Consider the following 16,847-nt stretch of genomic DNA (forward strand, 5'->3'; position numbering starts at 1 on the left):
TTATTCTTTTGGTTGTTTTGATTTACACATATCACTGTACCTATGCATCACTGTACCTATGCATCTGAGAATGTACGTGTATGCAAATACGCATTAGGTAGGGGTATGTCTGGAATCGAGGTGACCCTAATACCCACTATGCAGAGACATACACCTAAGACACACCAACTCACTTTAGAGTCAGTTAGCATTTTTAATTTTTAGCTACTTAGTGTATAAGGTCATTTCAATGGCAAAGCCGCTTTCATGCTTCCGGGTGGAAGAGCCTACCAACTGGTGGAGCTGGCTTTCGGGAGGCAGAGCCTTCCTACGATGAAGCTCAGACCCTTTGTGATCTAGGATGGCAGAGATAACCTATGATAGATCATAACTTATACACTAAGTACTTAGAACCCGGGAGACTAACACTTACAAGGGAACTCAAACCTTTATCACAACATAACTTGATACAACACGAGATAACAATTACGCTCTTTATGTGGCTATCCTACCATGACACCACTACACTACATGGCAACCTTGACATCTACTACTAGAGACCTCTTATGCCATGGTATGGCAAGGGGGAGGGGGACACCCCTATTTATAAGACTCCATGGTTCATATGGTGTTGCCATGTGTCCACCTTCGACACTCTTCTTCATTTCGAGAGTTCTCTCCATTTTTATCCTATCATACAAATATATTTTCTCTATAGAATTCAATACTTCACCATGAAGCTTGATAACTATTACTCATACTTGCTCTCCACTTCCTCGGTGCAGCCAGCCAACCCACCATGATGAGCAGGCGGCCACGGTTCCTCGGAGCCGTGGCGGCGACGCTGTGCAGCGGAAGGTGGGCCGTGGCAGTCACCCCCGAGCCGACCGCCTTCGCGCTTTCGACGCCCTCCCCAGCCGCGGCATCGCCCTCCCCATCCCCAGCGACCGCGGCATCGCCTTCCCCATCCCCAGCGGCGGCGACCACGCCCTCACCATCCGCGGCGGCCGCAGCGTCGCCCTCCCTACTCGTGGCGGCATCCCCATCCCCATACCCATCCACATCCCCATCCCAATCGGCGACGACCGTGCCCTCTCCATCCTCGGCGGTCGCGGCATCGTCCTCTCCGTCCCCGGTGGCCACGGCGTCACACTCCCCATCACCAACGGCGGCGACCACGCCCTCTCCATCCACGATTGCCGCAGCATGGCCCTCCCCGTCCCTGGCGGCCGCGGCATGGCCCTCCCCGCCCCTGGAGGCCGCGGCATCGCCCTCCCCACGCGCGGCGGCCACGACAACGCCGTCCCCATCCCCAATGGCGATGACCGTGCCCTCTCCATCCATCGCGGCATACCTATCGGCGACGACCGCGCCCTCTCCATCCACGGCAGCCGCGGCATTGTCCTCTCTGTCCCCGGCGGCCGCGGCATCGCCCTCCCCATCCCCGGCAATGACCACGCCATCTCCATCCGCAGCGGCCGCGGCATCGCCCTCCCCGTCCCTGGCGGCGACGAGCACACCCTCCCTATCACCAGTAGCGACGACCGCACCTTCCCCAACTGCGGCGGCCACGGGAACGCCCTTCTCGTCTCCAGCGTCGGCGATCATGCCATCCCCACCAGCGACGGCAACGAACCCCACCTCTGCGGCCTCGACGGAGGCGGCTCCTTGCATCTCAACTGGCACCCAGCTGACCCACTCTGCGCGGATGGGTCGCCCCTCCGGAGCGCGTTGGGTCATCACCAGGAGCCTCACCTCCTCACCTCTTCACCACAACGTTTCACTTCCCCACTCTTCGCAGCAGAGGAGGGAGGAGAAAAGGGATTGGGACAGGTACATGAATGTTTTCTTCTACTTCTTTCTGTCCTTCCCATCATTCTTGTTGTTGTGCCAAGCATTCCATTTTAAATACTCACTTCGACCCAAAAACAAATCATTCTAGATTCAAAATTTGTCCTAAAAAACAAGTTATCTTACTCTATTTAGAATGCATGCAAGAATCAAGGGAAAAATCTATTTTACTCCCCTCACCTAATCACTTTATCTAGTTCACCCCCAAACTAAATATTGGTTTAATTTACTCCCTCCTATTATACCTACCGGGTTAATTTAGCCCCTAAGAGGTATTTGCACCCAGTTTTGCCCACATAGCCTAATTTTGACTAGTCAGCTTGTTTTGGTGCCTAACGTGGACTTGAGCCAATCCGAGCTGTCGTGCCTCACCCTCACGCCACCACTCGTGCCATCTGTCGCTCAAGGCGAGCTAAGCTGTGCTGCGCCAACAAGAAGCTGACGCCAAATGCCGAATCGGGTTGAGTCCCCAACCGCATCGCCCCCAAATTTCACCCATATAGTTCCTGCTCTTTGTCCGCAAGTGTATCAGAGGTGCTGAGTTAGGCGATTTCGAAATGCAAAAACAATAATGGTTGCCATCCTGCTCCATCTGATCCTTTTTTGGTCTTCCTGGCATCCTCACATATCCAGGAGGTGTGATCTTGGATGATCTGATATTAGTCAACTTGAAATACCCTTCATTGGCAACATACAATGCTCATATATGTTGTTGTAGGTGTCAATAGTGTAGCAATCTGCAATGTAATTTTTTGGATTCTTCGACATAAGCCGAAGTGCAGAAATTGCATGGCAACAAGGGATACCAGCAAGTTGCTGTTGACGGTGCTTAAGTGCCATTTTCACCCGTCAACTATACTCAATAATAAAGGAAAACCACATGCCTTACTCACATATTTGTATCACTAACCTCGCTACACAGTTGTTTTTGAGTTTTGTACATTTCAGATGAGCAGGAGCGGAATAAGACGAAAACATGCAGTAGACGCCATACAACTACGCAGAATATCGCATCCGGCGTCACACCCTTACAAAGAGGGCCCACATATCAGAGGAAACGGGGCCTCCACGTAAGATGCACTAGAGGATAAGGATAAGATCCAACGAATCAACCACTCAGCAAAGGATCTGGCCGAGGGGCTGCTAGGTGGGGTCGGCCAACCCCCTGGGTCGGCCGAACCTGGCCTGGTTCCCGTCTAGGTGCACTTCGAGGAGGAGTAGCTGCCACGGCATCTAATCACCTTCCATATGTGCGTTGGCGGGAAACCGACCTCTAGAGCTATAAATAGGGCCTCTCTCCACCCCCCCTTAACACACACACACACACACACACACACACACACACACACACACTTCATTCCATTCTCTCCAAGAAGGCTCTCCTCTCTCTTGCTCTCTTAGCTAGGTAGTGGAGCTAGGCTAGTTCTCTTTAGCGAGCAAGTCGTCCTCGGGGTCGTTGAGCAATCCTCGGCTCCTGGTATGGCTTTGTATCCGACTTGTCAGACTTCTATTCATAATATAGAATTTTGCCATGGTTGCTTTACTATCTTGATAGTTTATCAATCCATGTTTAGTTCGTTCATAAGTTATGCTACAGTCTTGGTTAGGCCAAATGATCCGGGTACAGATAGAGGTTCGTTGTGCTTTCGGGTTTGCTCTAGTGTTTTACTCGTCCATCCGAAGGGTGGGAGACCTGGGAGCACTAGAGTAGTGACTTCATACACGAGCGTGGTGCTCGGGTATGCGGGATCCTTCGGATATGACCGTGCTCCATGGTGTGACTGGGGTAGACGGCAGGTGGTGACAGCCCTGTCCGTCCGGCGTAACAGCGATGTTGCGTTTAGCGTACTCCCCGACATTCGGGTTCGGTGTAGGAGTTCATGCAAAGAGGTAACGGGACTTGATGTACTCCGGTGCGGGACCTTCTCCCCGCTATCCTATTTTCCTGGCACCTGCAGTCCTAACCATGATCTAACATGACCCCAGCTTTGGATAGAAGCACTAGGACACCTAACCTAGCCTAAGCTCCAGCTAACTTGACGTAGGATAGAGTAGTTCTTTGTTTTATAGTTTCTCTCTTTTATTCCTTCCTCTTGGAGTGTGGATGTGTGTTGTGTCGCATTACCCTTGCTTATTCTTTATCTGTACTTACCCCTGTTAGAGTTTTGCCTATTGCTTGAGACACAATGTCATGGTTAATGTTGAGTACAATACCTTTGCCGCTGCCGTCCTTTGGGACACAAATAAATGACGATACCCTTACTCTCCGGGTGAAATGCTACAACAGTATATCCGTGCGCTTGCGGATCCATCTGTAATCGTATTGATTATACCACGAGAGTGGCACCCTTTGGGTGCAGTTGCTAGGATGGGTTCGGCGCCCTCATTTCTAGTGATTGCACCAAGGACTGCCAACAGGCATTTCTGGCACTGTTGCTAAGGATTAGCCATTCCTAGTGATTGCACTAAGAAATGTCAACAGTTGCCTACAGGAGCATGTCCACTGTTGAACATCTACCTTGTACCTCTTCTTTCCATGTTTTAACTCATACCCATCCTTTCCATTCCATATTGACAAGCACTTTTCGGAGTATTCAATATATTTGTTTAATTTTTTTGACTATGTTAGAGCAGATCCTTCCAGTCCATTTTTCTAATTTGAATCTATTTTCCTGTGTCCTGACAAAGGTCTTGCACCTTAAGCCTTCAAGCATAGTAATTATTGGATGAGCCCTAATAGCAATAATCCAATAATTGAAACTCTCACACATGTTGTTGTCCACACTATCACAATTGTTGCCAATCCTAAACTAGGCCCTATTCCCATTGATTGGTTCTGTGCTTATCATGGCTTTAACACCTTCAGGTGTCTTTTGAGCTAGTAGAGCCTTACAGTAGTTGAACATCTCCCTATTGGAAGTCTTAGCACAACTCCAGAATGGCGTTTGAAACTACTGGTCTCTGTACTTCTTCCTCCAATTGGCATAAGTATGCCTTGTGCACATCCTATGCTCAACATGTGGCAGCAGCTCACTAATTGCATTCAGAAGACCCTTTTGTTGATCAGATGTCACCACATAGTCTTCTCCATTTGAAGCAATGTTCAAGTCCTTTTGTAGCAGACCTATGAATCAGTACCAAGATTCAGAGGTTTCCTTCTCCACTACAGCCCATGCAATATGATAGGATACATCTGATTGTTGGGATCCCTACCCAGTGCACAAAGTAGTTCTCCATTGCAAGACCCTTTAAAGAAGCAGCCATCAAGTCCTAGCACTTGTCTGCATACAGCTAAGAACCCTTTTTTGCATGCCTCAAAACATACATACAACCTTTGGAATACATGCTTTATATTGGTACCTGGATTACTTCTTAGGATCTCCAATGGGTAATCATATAGCTTGGGGTACTCTTCTTTGGTAGCATCATAAATTATCTTCATGATAATATATTTGGCCCTTTTGATCTTGGATAATGTAACATCTGCTCCCATGACAAGTAAGACTGTTTCCTTCAGGTCCTATAGCTTCCAAGAAGGGTTAGCCTTTATCAGTGATTCATATTTGTCAACAATTCTTCTAGCAGTTACAAGCTTGTTATCTCTCCTTTGAGGGCACCTGTGTTGAGGAATATATGCCTGGACTTGGAACCAGTCACACTTTGAGGTATATGATCCATAAATCATCCAGGGGCAACTAGGTCATGAACACTTTGCTCTAATCCTCCTCTTGTCATCTTTAGGAGAGGCAATATGTCTCTTCGTTGCTAGGCCATAATTAACCACACCTTTTTTGAACTCTTCTCTTCCCCTAAAAGTCATGCCAATTGAGAAAACAGGTAATGCAACAGTGCCATCAAACCTAGGGAACTTGCTCTTCCTTCTACAACCACTAATCTCATGTCCCTCCTCCTCATCATAAGAGGCTTTTGCATCCAATTCTTCATCAATTTAGTACTAGATGGCCAGCTTGCACTAAATCTTCATACTTAGCCTCCCCTCGGATGATCCCTTTCTTCACCATATTGGCATTTCTTCTATAATGCTTGGCCTCCTCATCTTCTTCTGAATTTTCTCTCTCCCAATCACTGTCACCATTGTACCTTTACAAATCTATTGAAGGGCCACCTACAGCTATTGGAACAGAAATATAGAATCATTTCCTTTTGAACTAGGCTCTTCCTCCTCTCCTAGTTGATACTCTGAATCACCCTCATCCTTCTCTTCCGAGTTCTCGTGAACAACCTCTGCATACACATCAACAACACCATCATCTGTTATACACTCCAACATGTTGGAGCACTCTTTGTCATCGTTGAGAGGCCTCGACCCATCAACAAGATCTTTCCTGGGAAATAGCCAATGCAAAGAAATTGAATCTTCATCGGTGATAATCATGTGTCTTTTCAGGTTGGCAACAATCTCACACACTGAAACTTTTTCCCTCTCATTATATGAACAGGCTTCATCTCCCCCAACAAAGTCAATGGACTGGACCCCCCCCCGGGAAAAAAATGAAACCTTACTGGTAAGTAATTGAGATTATACATCCAACCTACAAAGAAATAATACAAAGCATAAACTAGATGCCACAATTATGAAGAAAAATACTCTAGCATAAATGCAATAAAAATATGAATTATTTTATATATGTAATAGGACAGCTAGATACAAATCAAACAAACATACAAAATGAAGGCAAGTAATTATACATTTGGGAGCCAAATAAATTTGTGCAAGATGAGGAGTATCCGGTGCAAATGGAGCCATATATTATAGCAACCCCTCATACATGATGTAACAAAGAAAGACAAAAGCACTAGTAACCACATCATGAACCAAATGATCAAAGCCGACATGCTAAACCTGAACCTAAAATCAAGAATATCACTGGAAATTAAATCCAACGGTAGGGGTTAAGACCCCTCAAAGCACGGATGCGACACCCGGCGCTGCCGCACAGGACGTCCAAACACTACACATGACCAAGTAAACAAACTAAATCCCTATACCGATATGAATAGGAATCCAAACCAACTTTATGAACAAATCGATACTCTAGGTTTCAGATTACTCACCTCAATCTCATCGGTGTCTGTTGCAACTTGATCAGAAAATCATGAGAGTTTGCATTTTTTACACGCATCCTTATCCAATAAAGTTCCCAAATACACTTTACCTTTTAGAATATGCAAGTTGTGTTTTCAAGCTAATATGCAGGTTACAAGCACACTTTGGCCTGACACAAAATCACAGAAAATATCAGAGTACCGATTCAGGCTCAAATGGACCAAGTGAAGCCCAAGAACTAAAGCAAACCCAGCTGGAGCAGGCCGTGCCTCAACTTTAGGACAAGGGGAGACCAAGACAAGCCCACTCCAGTAAGTTGGGGGCGGTTGGCGGCCCGGGCAGGCCGACCGACCTACCTGGTCGGCCGGCCAGGCCCGTGGGCCCCACCGCCTCAACCAAGGCACGTGGTGCTTCCCTGTTGGCTCACAACGTCGGTTTGGGTGCTGCGGCTGGTGGCTCCCTGCTATAAATACAAGGGGGGTAGAGAATAGAACACACACACACACACACACACACCTCTTCCTCTCTTGCATTCCTTGCATAGTCTTTAGGCTTAGTGGAGTTTAGGAGAAGTCTAGGAGTCATCGAGTCGCCGGAGTTGCTCGAGAGTCTGGTATGGGTTCATCTCTAGCTCTCTCTTGTAATATTCGGTCGTTTGTAATAGAATTAGACTATGGTTACCGATATCTGCTTGAAGTATATTCTGAGTTATCGAGTATATGCTTCTTGTCATGGTTGCGTTATTATTCAATGCTTGCATTGTATGATCGCCCTGTGCTGGAGATGGTTAGTCTTTTTTCTTAGAACTCTATCAACAGCTCCAGTATTCGTATGATTGCTCTAGTGTGATGTCTGTCCATCCGGAGGGTGGGGGCTCTGCGCGGGACACTAGAGTATCCCTTACTAGTGTAGACATGGTGTCTAGATTAGTTAAGAGTTGCTGGATGTCAACTATACCCACGGTTTGTAGAGGTAGCCGGCAGGTGGTGACAGCCCTGTCCATGCCTTTTAGTAATCCTCCACGTTCGGTATGGGGGTAGGAGGTACATAAAGTCACCGGGGTGTACGGGCTCCTCCCGTTACTTCGATAGCGATCTCCCTATTGTGTAGTTTAATCTCTGATGAGTTAACTAATGAGAAAGTATAGATATAGCTAGCCTAGCATAGCTGACTCGAGCTCTGACTTTTACCTTGCTCCCGGCCTAATGTAACATTTATTCTTTTATCCAAGAGAGTAGTTTGTGTGTGTGTCACACTACCTCCTACCATGCTATTATCTTACCCTTGTTTATGCATGAAAATATCCAATCTAGATAGAGCTCACCAACTGATCTATATATTCTCACTCATCGTCTTCCCTGCGGAAATATAAATGACACCCCGGTATACTCCCGGGTAAAATGCTACAGCAGTATTCCGTGCGCTTGCGGATCTATTCGTGGTTCATGAAATACTGCCGTCCCAAATTGGCGTCTGCGGGCGTCATCGCTAGGTGACGTTGGTAGGCGCCAACAGTGTCTAGATTCCGTTAGCGCTGACGTTGGTAGGCGCCAACAAGAGCGGAGGGAGGAGCTGGCGAACTGCTTGCGGACAAAGAGCAGGAGCTATGAGGGGGAGATTTGGGGGCGATGCAGTTGGGGACTTGGCGCGAATTGGCATTTGGCATTAGCTTCTTGTGGGCATAGCGCTGCTTAGCTCGGCTTGAGTGACCGATGGCGCGAGTGGTGACATGTGGCACAATGGCTCGGATTGGCTTAGTTCCACGTTAGGCACCAAAACAAGCTGCCTCTAGTCAAAATCAGGCCACATGGACAAAATTGGGTGCAAATACCGCTTAGGGGCTAAATTAACCTGATATACATATAATAAAATCATGGTGCTGGTTTCAAAATTGGTTGATTTTACGATAGAATTTATGTTGCAGATGTTTGATAAAAAACATATTTAGTCATAGTTTCTCACTGATGCAATATGTGCTTATTAGGAATGAGAATCCTTGGTTTAGAATTTATCTGGTGGGTGCTTGTGTCTTTGCGTTTTTGTACAAAACAATGAAGTCAATACTTGAGAAAGAGGTTGATTGTCAAATTAAGAAGGAACTGGAAGATATGGAGAAGGAACAAAGGAGGAGGAGTTCCAAAGGAAGGAGCTAGAACTTCAGGATCTACTAGATCAGGTCGACACAGCACAAAGGATGTGGTTCTAAATAGTATGTGAATCCACTGTTTGATTATATAATTCCGATATATGAATATCCGATGTCAATATTCGCTACCTGTTTCCACAGGTGAAATTTTCATAAGGAGAAAGGTTTTGATGATGCTGAATCCAAGAATTTTCGCGTCATTATTTGTGGAGATGTGCAAATTCAAACATTGAACATTAGAAGTCTGTCTATTTTTTTTCTTTCCGGTACAGTATACTCTGTAGTAACTCTCGGGGTTGCATCCTAATAGTCACAAAGTGACCGGTTTAAAACGTGCACCTGAAATCTTTCTGTCAGTGTATTTTCTTGGGTGAATTGCCGTGGTGGTATTCTATGATTGTGCATGGATATGGGCATACGACTACGCAGTGCCTGTTTGGTTACTGTCACATTTCTCTAAAGGAACACTACTCGTGTTTGTGAATTCTCTTCTTCCAACAAACGAATCTTGGTTCAACAAGCTGTGAGTTTGGTTTGCTGCTGTTGAGCTCTAAGATCTTGTCTGTTTGACTGTTTCTATTTCGTATAGATGACCTGCAGCATTGTGCATGTCTAGACGCGTAGCATTCTCTTGTTTACTGTTCAAAACCACTTCTCACAAATGGTAAAGTGACCAGGAACATGATACACACGCTCACAAGAATGAGGCCATGTAACTGTGACGACTGCGTAACGACATCTCACAAAGCAGACAAGATCACAGAGCCCCACCACACGTGTCAGGGAGAAGCTCACCGCACCGGTTGCCCCTCACCACCAAGTCCGATCCACCACCTAGCGGCTAGCGCCGCGCCAGCGCGGTGGCGGAGAGGAGTACGAGCCTCTTTCTCACGTTCCTCTAGCGCCGCGCCAGCGCGGTGTCCTTCCTCTCATGTTCCGGAAGGAAATATTCAGACTTTCTGCGGCACATCTGAACTACCATTTCCAAATGGGCAGCCTCTTTCACTTGTTCACGGTCTTACAAACAAGAAATTTTCTCAACTCTACTTAACTTTTGGATCCCATGATTCCCATTTTACTATTTTTTTTAAAAGGAAACCTTTCACTGCTCTCTGCTCTCCCCACCTCACTGCACCTTGCCAGAGCATTTGCACCGCTTAAATTCAAGTTTCTTCAGTTGATGGTCAGGGTATGACATTCCATTTTTTTTATATTGCAGACTGATCAGTGGCGATTTTGCTGGAAACGCAAAAAGACTTTGGACACAGATGATTGTGTGCTATGTGTTTACCGATTGAGTATCGCATCGCAGCACGTCAATACCTGCGTCAGATGTGTTCTCTTCTTGCATTTTCACAAGGCTGGAAGGAGAGAAGTATATTCAGAGTTTCAGACACCGCACCGAATCTGAAGTCTGAACTACCAAAGCAAAATCCGGCAGCTTTATTTCCTTCTGCATTCCTTGGACGCCGGCCGTTGCAAGCGGCGACTCCTGCACTTTGCTCAACTGCTCAGAGCGCACGGCGGCCGGCGGCGTGGATGCCGGCATGCCGTGCCACCCGTGGGCGCGCCTGACGCAGCGCGAGCGCGCGGCCATGCCCGCATCGCACGGGCCTCGGCCGCCACGCCGACTAGTTCCGGCGCTGGAGGTTTACTGCAGCTGTCGTCGTCGCCGAGGACAGGCCGTGCTCCTTACCGTCTGCTCCCGGGTCTCCGGCGGGCGGCGGCGGGTGGCGTTAGGCGCCATGGACCGTGGCCAGGGGGAGGACGCTATTTCGATTTTCGATTACCGACCGGGTGGACGGTATTTCATTTACCGTCCACCCGGGGGGTGCGCGGGGCCGTTCGATTCATATTCCACGGTCCCGATTGAACAACAATAGATCGATCGAACACGAGCGCGCCTCCATCTCCGCCAAGCCCACCGCGCTGCTTCACCGCCTCGTCGGCCTCGACGCCGACGCCGCTCTCCGGCGGATTCACGATCTTGGATGCCCCTGTGATTGTTCGAATGGACCTGCTTCACTGCTCTCTGGATGGTGGTGGATAGGATGGTGGACGGCAATGACGGTCAGCTCACTTCCTCTGCTCAGATCGACCTCCCAGGCAGCCCCCACTCGTCGCCATCGTCTCGCTCTGCGTAGCGGCCTACCTCAATGCAGGGAGGAGGCACCCGACCGCCTCCCATGTCACTTCCCGCAAGCCACACCGGCGGCAGACAGCCAGCGGCCAACCGTCCGCCCACTCGCCGAGCGTCCACCACCATCGATTCACGGCTCCACGAAGTGCTTGACGCGGACGCCACCGTTCCCTCGCGCGGCCACGACCACTCTAAGAACACGCGGTGCTCGCCACCGCCGGTGCAGGCGCGCCCTGGCGCACCGCCGAGGGGGGCGCGGCTTTCCCCACGCCGCGGCGGCGGAGCAACGGTAACGGTGTCTCGTGCGGTCGCGCCGCCGGTTGCGGCAGAGGCGGGGATCCAGGTCTCTCTCCTCCGAAAGCAGACTCCCTTGCGCTTGCTAGCTTCGCGTCGCCAACACGGCAACACCCGGCGGCTCGTCGGCGGTGGCATTGGGCGCCGTGGACTGCGGCCCGGGGGGCGGACGCTATTTCGATTGCCGACCGGGTGGACGGTATTTCATTTACCGTCCACCCTGGGCTGCCTGGGAGCCGTTCGATTCATATTCCACGGCAGCGATCGAGCAACGATGCTAACGTCCTGTGACGAGATCGATCAAACACGAGCACGCCTCCGCCTCCGCCATGCGCCCATGCCCACCGCGCTGCCTTGCCGGCCTCGCCTCCGTCCTTTTGGCCAGCATCCCCCGCCGCCCTCCCGGCAGCCGGAGATGTCGGCGCCATGGCATGGGATCTCGGCCTCTCCGCGCTGCCAGGCGCCAGACATACAATCGCCATTCGCGCCGCATCTTCCGCAGGCCAGCCTCCAGTCGGGGCGGCGCGAGCACACGGAGGCTCTTTGGCCGGCGGCCATGTCCACGCACGGGCTTTGCCTCGGCGAGATATAGGCTCCATGGACGGCAGGTCGCCAGCACGCGCCCCCGTCGGCGCTGCCGCGGGAGCTTCTCCGTGAGGTGCATGCCCGCGGAAGGGGAGCGCTCGGCGAACCGGAGGAAGCAGCCGGGAGCGTGAACTCGAAAGAGGGAAGCGCGGGACGCACGCCGGAAAGGCTAAAGGTGGCCGGCGGGTTGTGGTGCAGCGTCGCCGGCCCGGATGCCATGGCCACCATCGCCGACTGTTTTAATAATCGTGATATGAATATTTACGTATTGCACCCGATATTTTACAAATAATCCCTTTCATACGGATTGCTATGAATAGTCGTGATCCGAAAATTTGCATTTGGACCCTTATTTACAAATAAACGCCTGGCTTCCTGGCTTGCCGCCGTCTTCAGGCCCGAATAGCTAAGCTTCGTCCTGTTGTTGAGCCCACGCAAGGCATCGTGTTTTTTTTTTGAAGGAGAAAACCCTGCTTTATTTGAAAGCCATAAAGATTCGGTACAAAACAGTAACAATTGGGGATACCAGTACACAAGCGGCATATCCAACTAAGCGGAAAGGAAAGCAAGGAAATTTAAAGCTCCACAATGTCTGAACCACCATCTCCACGAGGTCTGGGCGCACTTGCCCACATCTTCAGCTTCCGTGCTATCTCCATTAGGCCGTCTCTATCAGCAGGTTTCAGTAAAGACCGCCATCTCTGTAGAAAGAAGACACAAGAATAAACAAGTTGCAAAGGGTCCTTTGGAAAGGAGCGCTCCATGGCCATCTTATTCCTGTTAGTCCATAGCGCCCAGGTTACACCTGCTAAGAGGACATTGCCTAACCGTTTCGGAATCCTAAGCCCCCCATTGGCCCATTGTCCCCTCCACATCTCCCATGAAGTGGGACACTCACCCCACTCCAAGCTATCTCGGACGCCACACCACAGTGCTCGTGCGACCGAACAACGAAAGAAAATGTGATCGACATCCTCCACTTGTCCACAGAGCACACAACGACAGCTCCCCTTCCAGCCCCTCCGCTGCAAGGCAGTCGCCGTCTGCAACCTTTCATTGTCAAGCTGCCAAAGAAAGATCTTAATTTTCAAAGGAATTCTAGCTTTCCACATGTTATCCGAATTTCTCACACTCACACCTCTGTGGGTGAGGAAGGAGTATAGTGACTTGGTGGTGAAGCATTTTGATTTGTCTAAGGCCCATTCTACCTCATCCCCCCCCCCTCGGACAGGCTGTACGTTTGCAGCACATTAACCAGGCAATCATAGACATCTGCTTCACTGGCCGTGAGGGATCTTCTGAAAGAGATGTTCCAGCCATCGACGTCCCAACACTCACATACCCAAGCAGTCGGATCTCTACAAATTTTGAACAACTCAGGAAACTGAGTTTTTAAGGGCACCTCTCCACACCAGACATCCCTCCAGAATGAGGTTTTCTTCCCATCTCGGACTTTGTGGATCGCCCCCCATTTGAACAAGTGCTTGACTTTGTGTAACCCCTGCCAAAACTAGGAAGAGCCCCTGCTCTTGGAATTAAAGAAATTCCCACCCGTCATGTACTTCGCTCTGAGAAGCCTATACCAGGTGCCCTCAGACCCTTGAGTTATTTTCCAAATCCACTTGACAAGGAGGGTATCATTCATGATTTTAGTGTTTACCATACCCAGCCCCCCTTGGTCTTTAGGTCTGCAGAGGGAATCCATCTGGGCCATGTGGTATTTGAAGTCGTCCGAGGCACCCTGCCAAAAGAAGTGACTTCTGTGTTTGTCCATTTGCTCATGGGTACCTTTCGGCAGCAGGTAAAAGCCCATCGTGTACATGGGCAGACTGGATAAACAGGAGTTGGTGAGGACCAGGCGTCCACCGGAGGAAAGATGTTTGCCTTTCCAAGGATCCAGTCTCTTACTCATTTTGTCCCCCAAACCAGCAAAGGCCTGGATCCCTAACTGTTTTCTGAGATTGGAATGCTCAGGTATCGCATCGGCCACTCCCCCAATCTACAGTTCAACATATTAGCTAAATTTTCTTTTTCTGACTGATCCACACCAAAGACAAAGACATCGCTCTTGTGAAAATTGATTTTAAGGCCAGCAAGCCACTCAAAGCAATATAGAATTAGTTTCAGGTTGGTGACTGCACATTCTGACCCATCAATCATAACCACAGTATCACCTGCGTACTGGATATGGGTGATTCCACCTGGTACTAAGTCAGCTAGAACCCCAGAGATTATGTTTTTGGCAGCAGCTTTATCCACCAACACACTCAGGACATCATCCACAATATTAAATAGCATTGGTGACAAGGGATCACCCTGCCTCAACCCCTGAAAGGTCCTGAAATAAGGCCCCCTTTGCCCATTGACATTGACACAAACTCTGCCCCCTCGCACAGTCTGCATGACCCAAGTGATCCATTCTTCAGGGAACCCTTCCCCGCGCATTACTTGTTCTAGGAAGTCCCATCTTACCTTGTCATAGGCTTTCTCAAAGTCTATTTTCAGAATCAGCCCTCTCTTTTTAGTTTTCTTAAGTTCATGAACAACCTCATGCAAAATGACAACACCTTCCAATATTACCTTTTCGTTTTTTTACCGAATCCCGCCAACTGCCGGAAACGAAATTTCGGCCGAAATTTCGCCAAATTTCGCTAATTCCGAACGGAAAGAGAATTCAAATTCAAAAATGAAATTTCGATGAATTCCGACCGAAATTTCGGTGATTTCGACCGAAATTCGGTGATTTTCGACCGGAAAATGATGTCAGTTGTGATTTTCCTACTGTTTCCGAGGTCAAATGAAAAACTTTTGAATACCAACTTTGTTTAGTTTTTCGAGATCTACAACTTTTGTTTCAGGAACTTTTTAATTTGAGCAATGGTTTGAAAGTTATTTAATTATTTCAAAAATTACCAATTAAAAGTCTTGTCATTTCATGTGACAACTTCCATTTTCTCTCTTAGGCCTCAACTAGATTTTTATTATTCTTATTATTGCGGATATGTTTATAAAATTTCAGGGACATTGGTTGATCCAATTGAAAGTTGTTTTAAATCCAAGACAAACATGATTTGAATTGGTTATCAATTCATGTGACAGTGTTTGAATTTTTTTTTGGATTCAATTTATATAGAGAATTGTTAAAGCATTCTGAAAGGTGTGCTTTCGTACTTCGTTACCTCTTATGCCAACTTTCAACTATAAATTCTACCTCATTAGACTACAAATAACCTTGTTTTTCAACTAAAATGTAATTTTAGCCTAGCAAATGATCTTAGATTTGAGTGTGTTCTAATCCTATTTGCTTAGAAGAACACCTAGTTTTTTATCATATTTTTTCCGAATTTTTTATAAATATTTCTTAATTTTTAAATTTGAAAACGGAAAATGACGAAAAGTACCGAAATTTCTTTTCCCGGTGTATAGCGAAAACAAAAAAAAAAATACCGAAATTTCGGCGAAATTCGACCGAAAATGTTAACCCTGAGCACGAGTAGCACCATGGCCGCGAAGGAGCCGATGAGGGAGCCCGAGATGCGCTCACAGAAGGCGTCGAACTGCTGGCAGATGGCGAACCAGTTGGCCCTGGCGTTGCCCTTGTGCGCCAGGTACACGATCGCCGCGGCCGCCGATGCCGCCGACGTCACCAGCGCCAGCATCACCTTCATCAGGAGTGCCAAATTAATTCAGTAGTGAATGGCTGAATGCACATTCCGATTCAGTTGCCGTGTGCTATGCAGAGAGAGGAGCCCTGTCTGTCTTACCGCATCGAAGAAGACCAAGACCAGCCTGCTGTACTTCGCCCTGCTTCTGATGATGTGCACGATGGACAGAGGGATCGACAGGACCAAGTAGGCGGCGACGATGGAGTTCACCACCACGAAGAACCTGGCAAGTGAATAGCAACGGGGATCATAGCATCTGAGTTGAAGACTCGATCGAAGTGAACACAATCAGATTGGTCGGTTTGGCAGAAAGGATAGATGCACGCACGTCAGCGTCGGAAGATCATCGTACTGCGCCTTGAACCGGAGGAACTGCGTGAAGAACGGCAGCGTCTGGTTGGTGGTGCCCATGGCGATGGCGCTGCCGACGGTGGCGACCACCGCGACGAAGCGGAGGATGAGCTCGAGCACGCCCAGCCCGCGGCTCGCCGCCGTGCCCCCGCCGCGGGCCGCCTCGAGCGCCGCCGCGGCGGCCTTGGCGGAGGCCTCCCCGTGCTCCGACGACACCGGGGCTTTGCCGCCGCCCTCCATCGCGAGCTAGCGCGTCGATCGACGCCTCGAACTTCGAGTCCGGCTAGCCGCGTGAAAGCTTTCACTGCACCGCTCCGAGTGTGTTGTTGGGTGCCGCGCGCACGTGCGTATATATACCTGCGTGCACGAGGGGGCTCCGTGACATGAAGTGTGTGTGTGTGTGTGTGTGTGTGTGTGTGTGTGTGTGTGTGTGTGTGTGTGTGTGTGTGTGTGTGTGTGTGTGTGGATTAGGTGATTCTGATGTGAGCACATGATGGGCGCGTACGTACGTGTCGGGGGGATGCAGTTTGGTTGGCACCAACTCTCACTTGCTCCATCATCAGGAGGCTAACGGCATCAGCGAGCTTTATGCCAGTGGACGGCAGCGTCCGCGACGACACGCTCCGTGCCTGAGCTTCTACGTGCTACTAGTTTTTTTTTTCTAAGACATGGCAGATTAACCATTTTACTTATTATTTTAGACACAAGAGTAACCATTTTGCTAGCATGTCGATGAGCAGTAGAGACACTAGGTTGAATTGCGCGCTT

At 49.0% G+C, this 16,847-nt stretch overlaps 1 protein-coding gene across 1 annotated transcript; it reads right to left on the minus strand.

Annotated features, from left to right (window-relative positions):
- Positions 1-15,065: 15,065 nt before the first annotated feature.
- On the minus strand, positions 15,066-16,383 carry LOC120657226 (casparian strip membrane protein 3-like). The gene is made up of 3 exons (XM_039935505.1): positions 16,057-16,383; positions 15,828-15,951; positions 15,066-15,725 (listed from the first exon to the last, which is right to left on the minus strand). The coding sequence occupies exons 1-3, from the start codon at positions 16,317-16,319 to the stop codon at positions 15,432-15,434; spliced, it is 681 nt and encodes a 226-aa protein (XP_039791439.1). The 5' UTR covers positions 16,320-16,383; the 3' UTR covers positions 15,066-15,431.
- Positions 16,384-16,847: the final 464 nt, after the last annotated feature.

The sequence above is a fragment of the Panicum virgatum genome, chromosome 1N, assembly GCF_016808335.1.
Source record: "Panicum virgatum strain AP13 chromosome 1N, P.virgatum_v5, whole genome shotgun sequence".
Classification (NCBI taxonomy): domain Eukaryota; kingdom Viridiplantae; phylum Streptophyta; class Magnoliopsida; order Poales; family Poaceae; genus Panicum; species Panicum virgatum.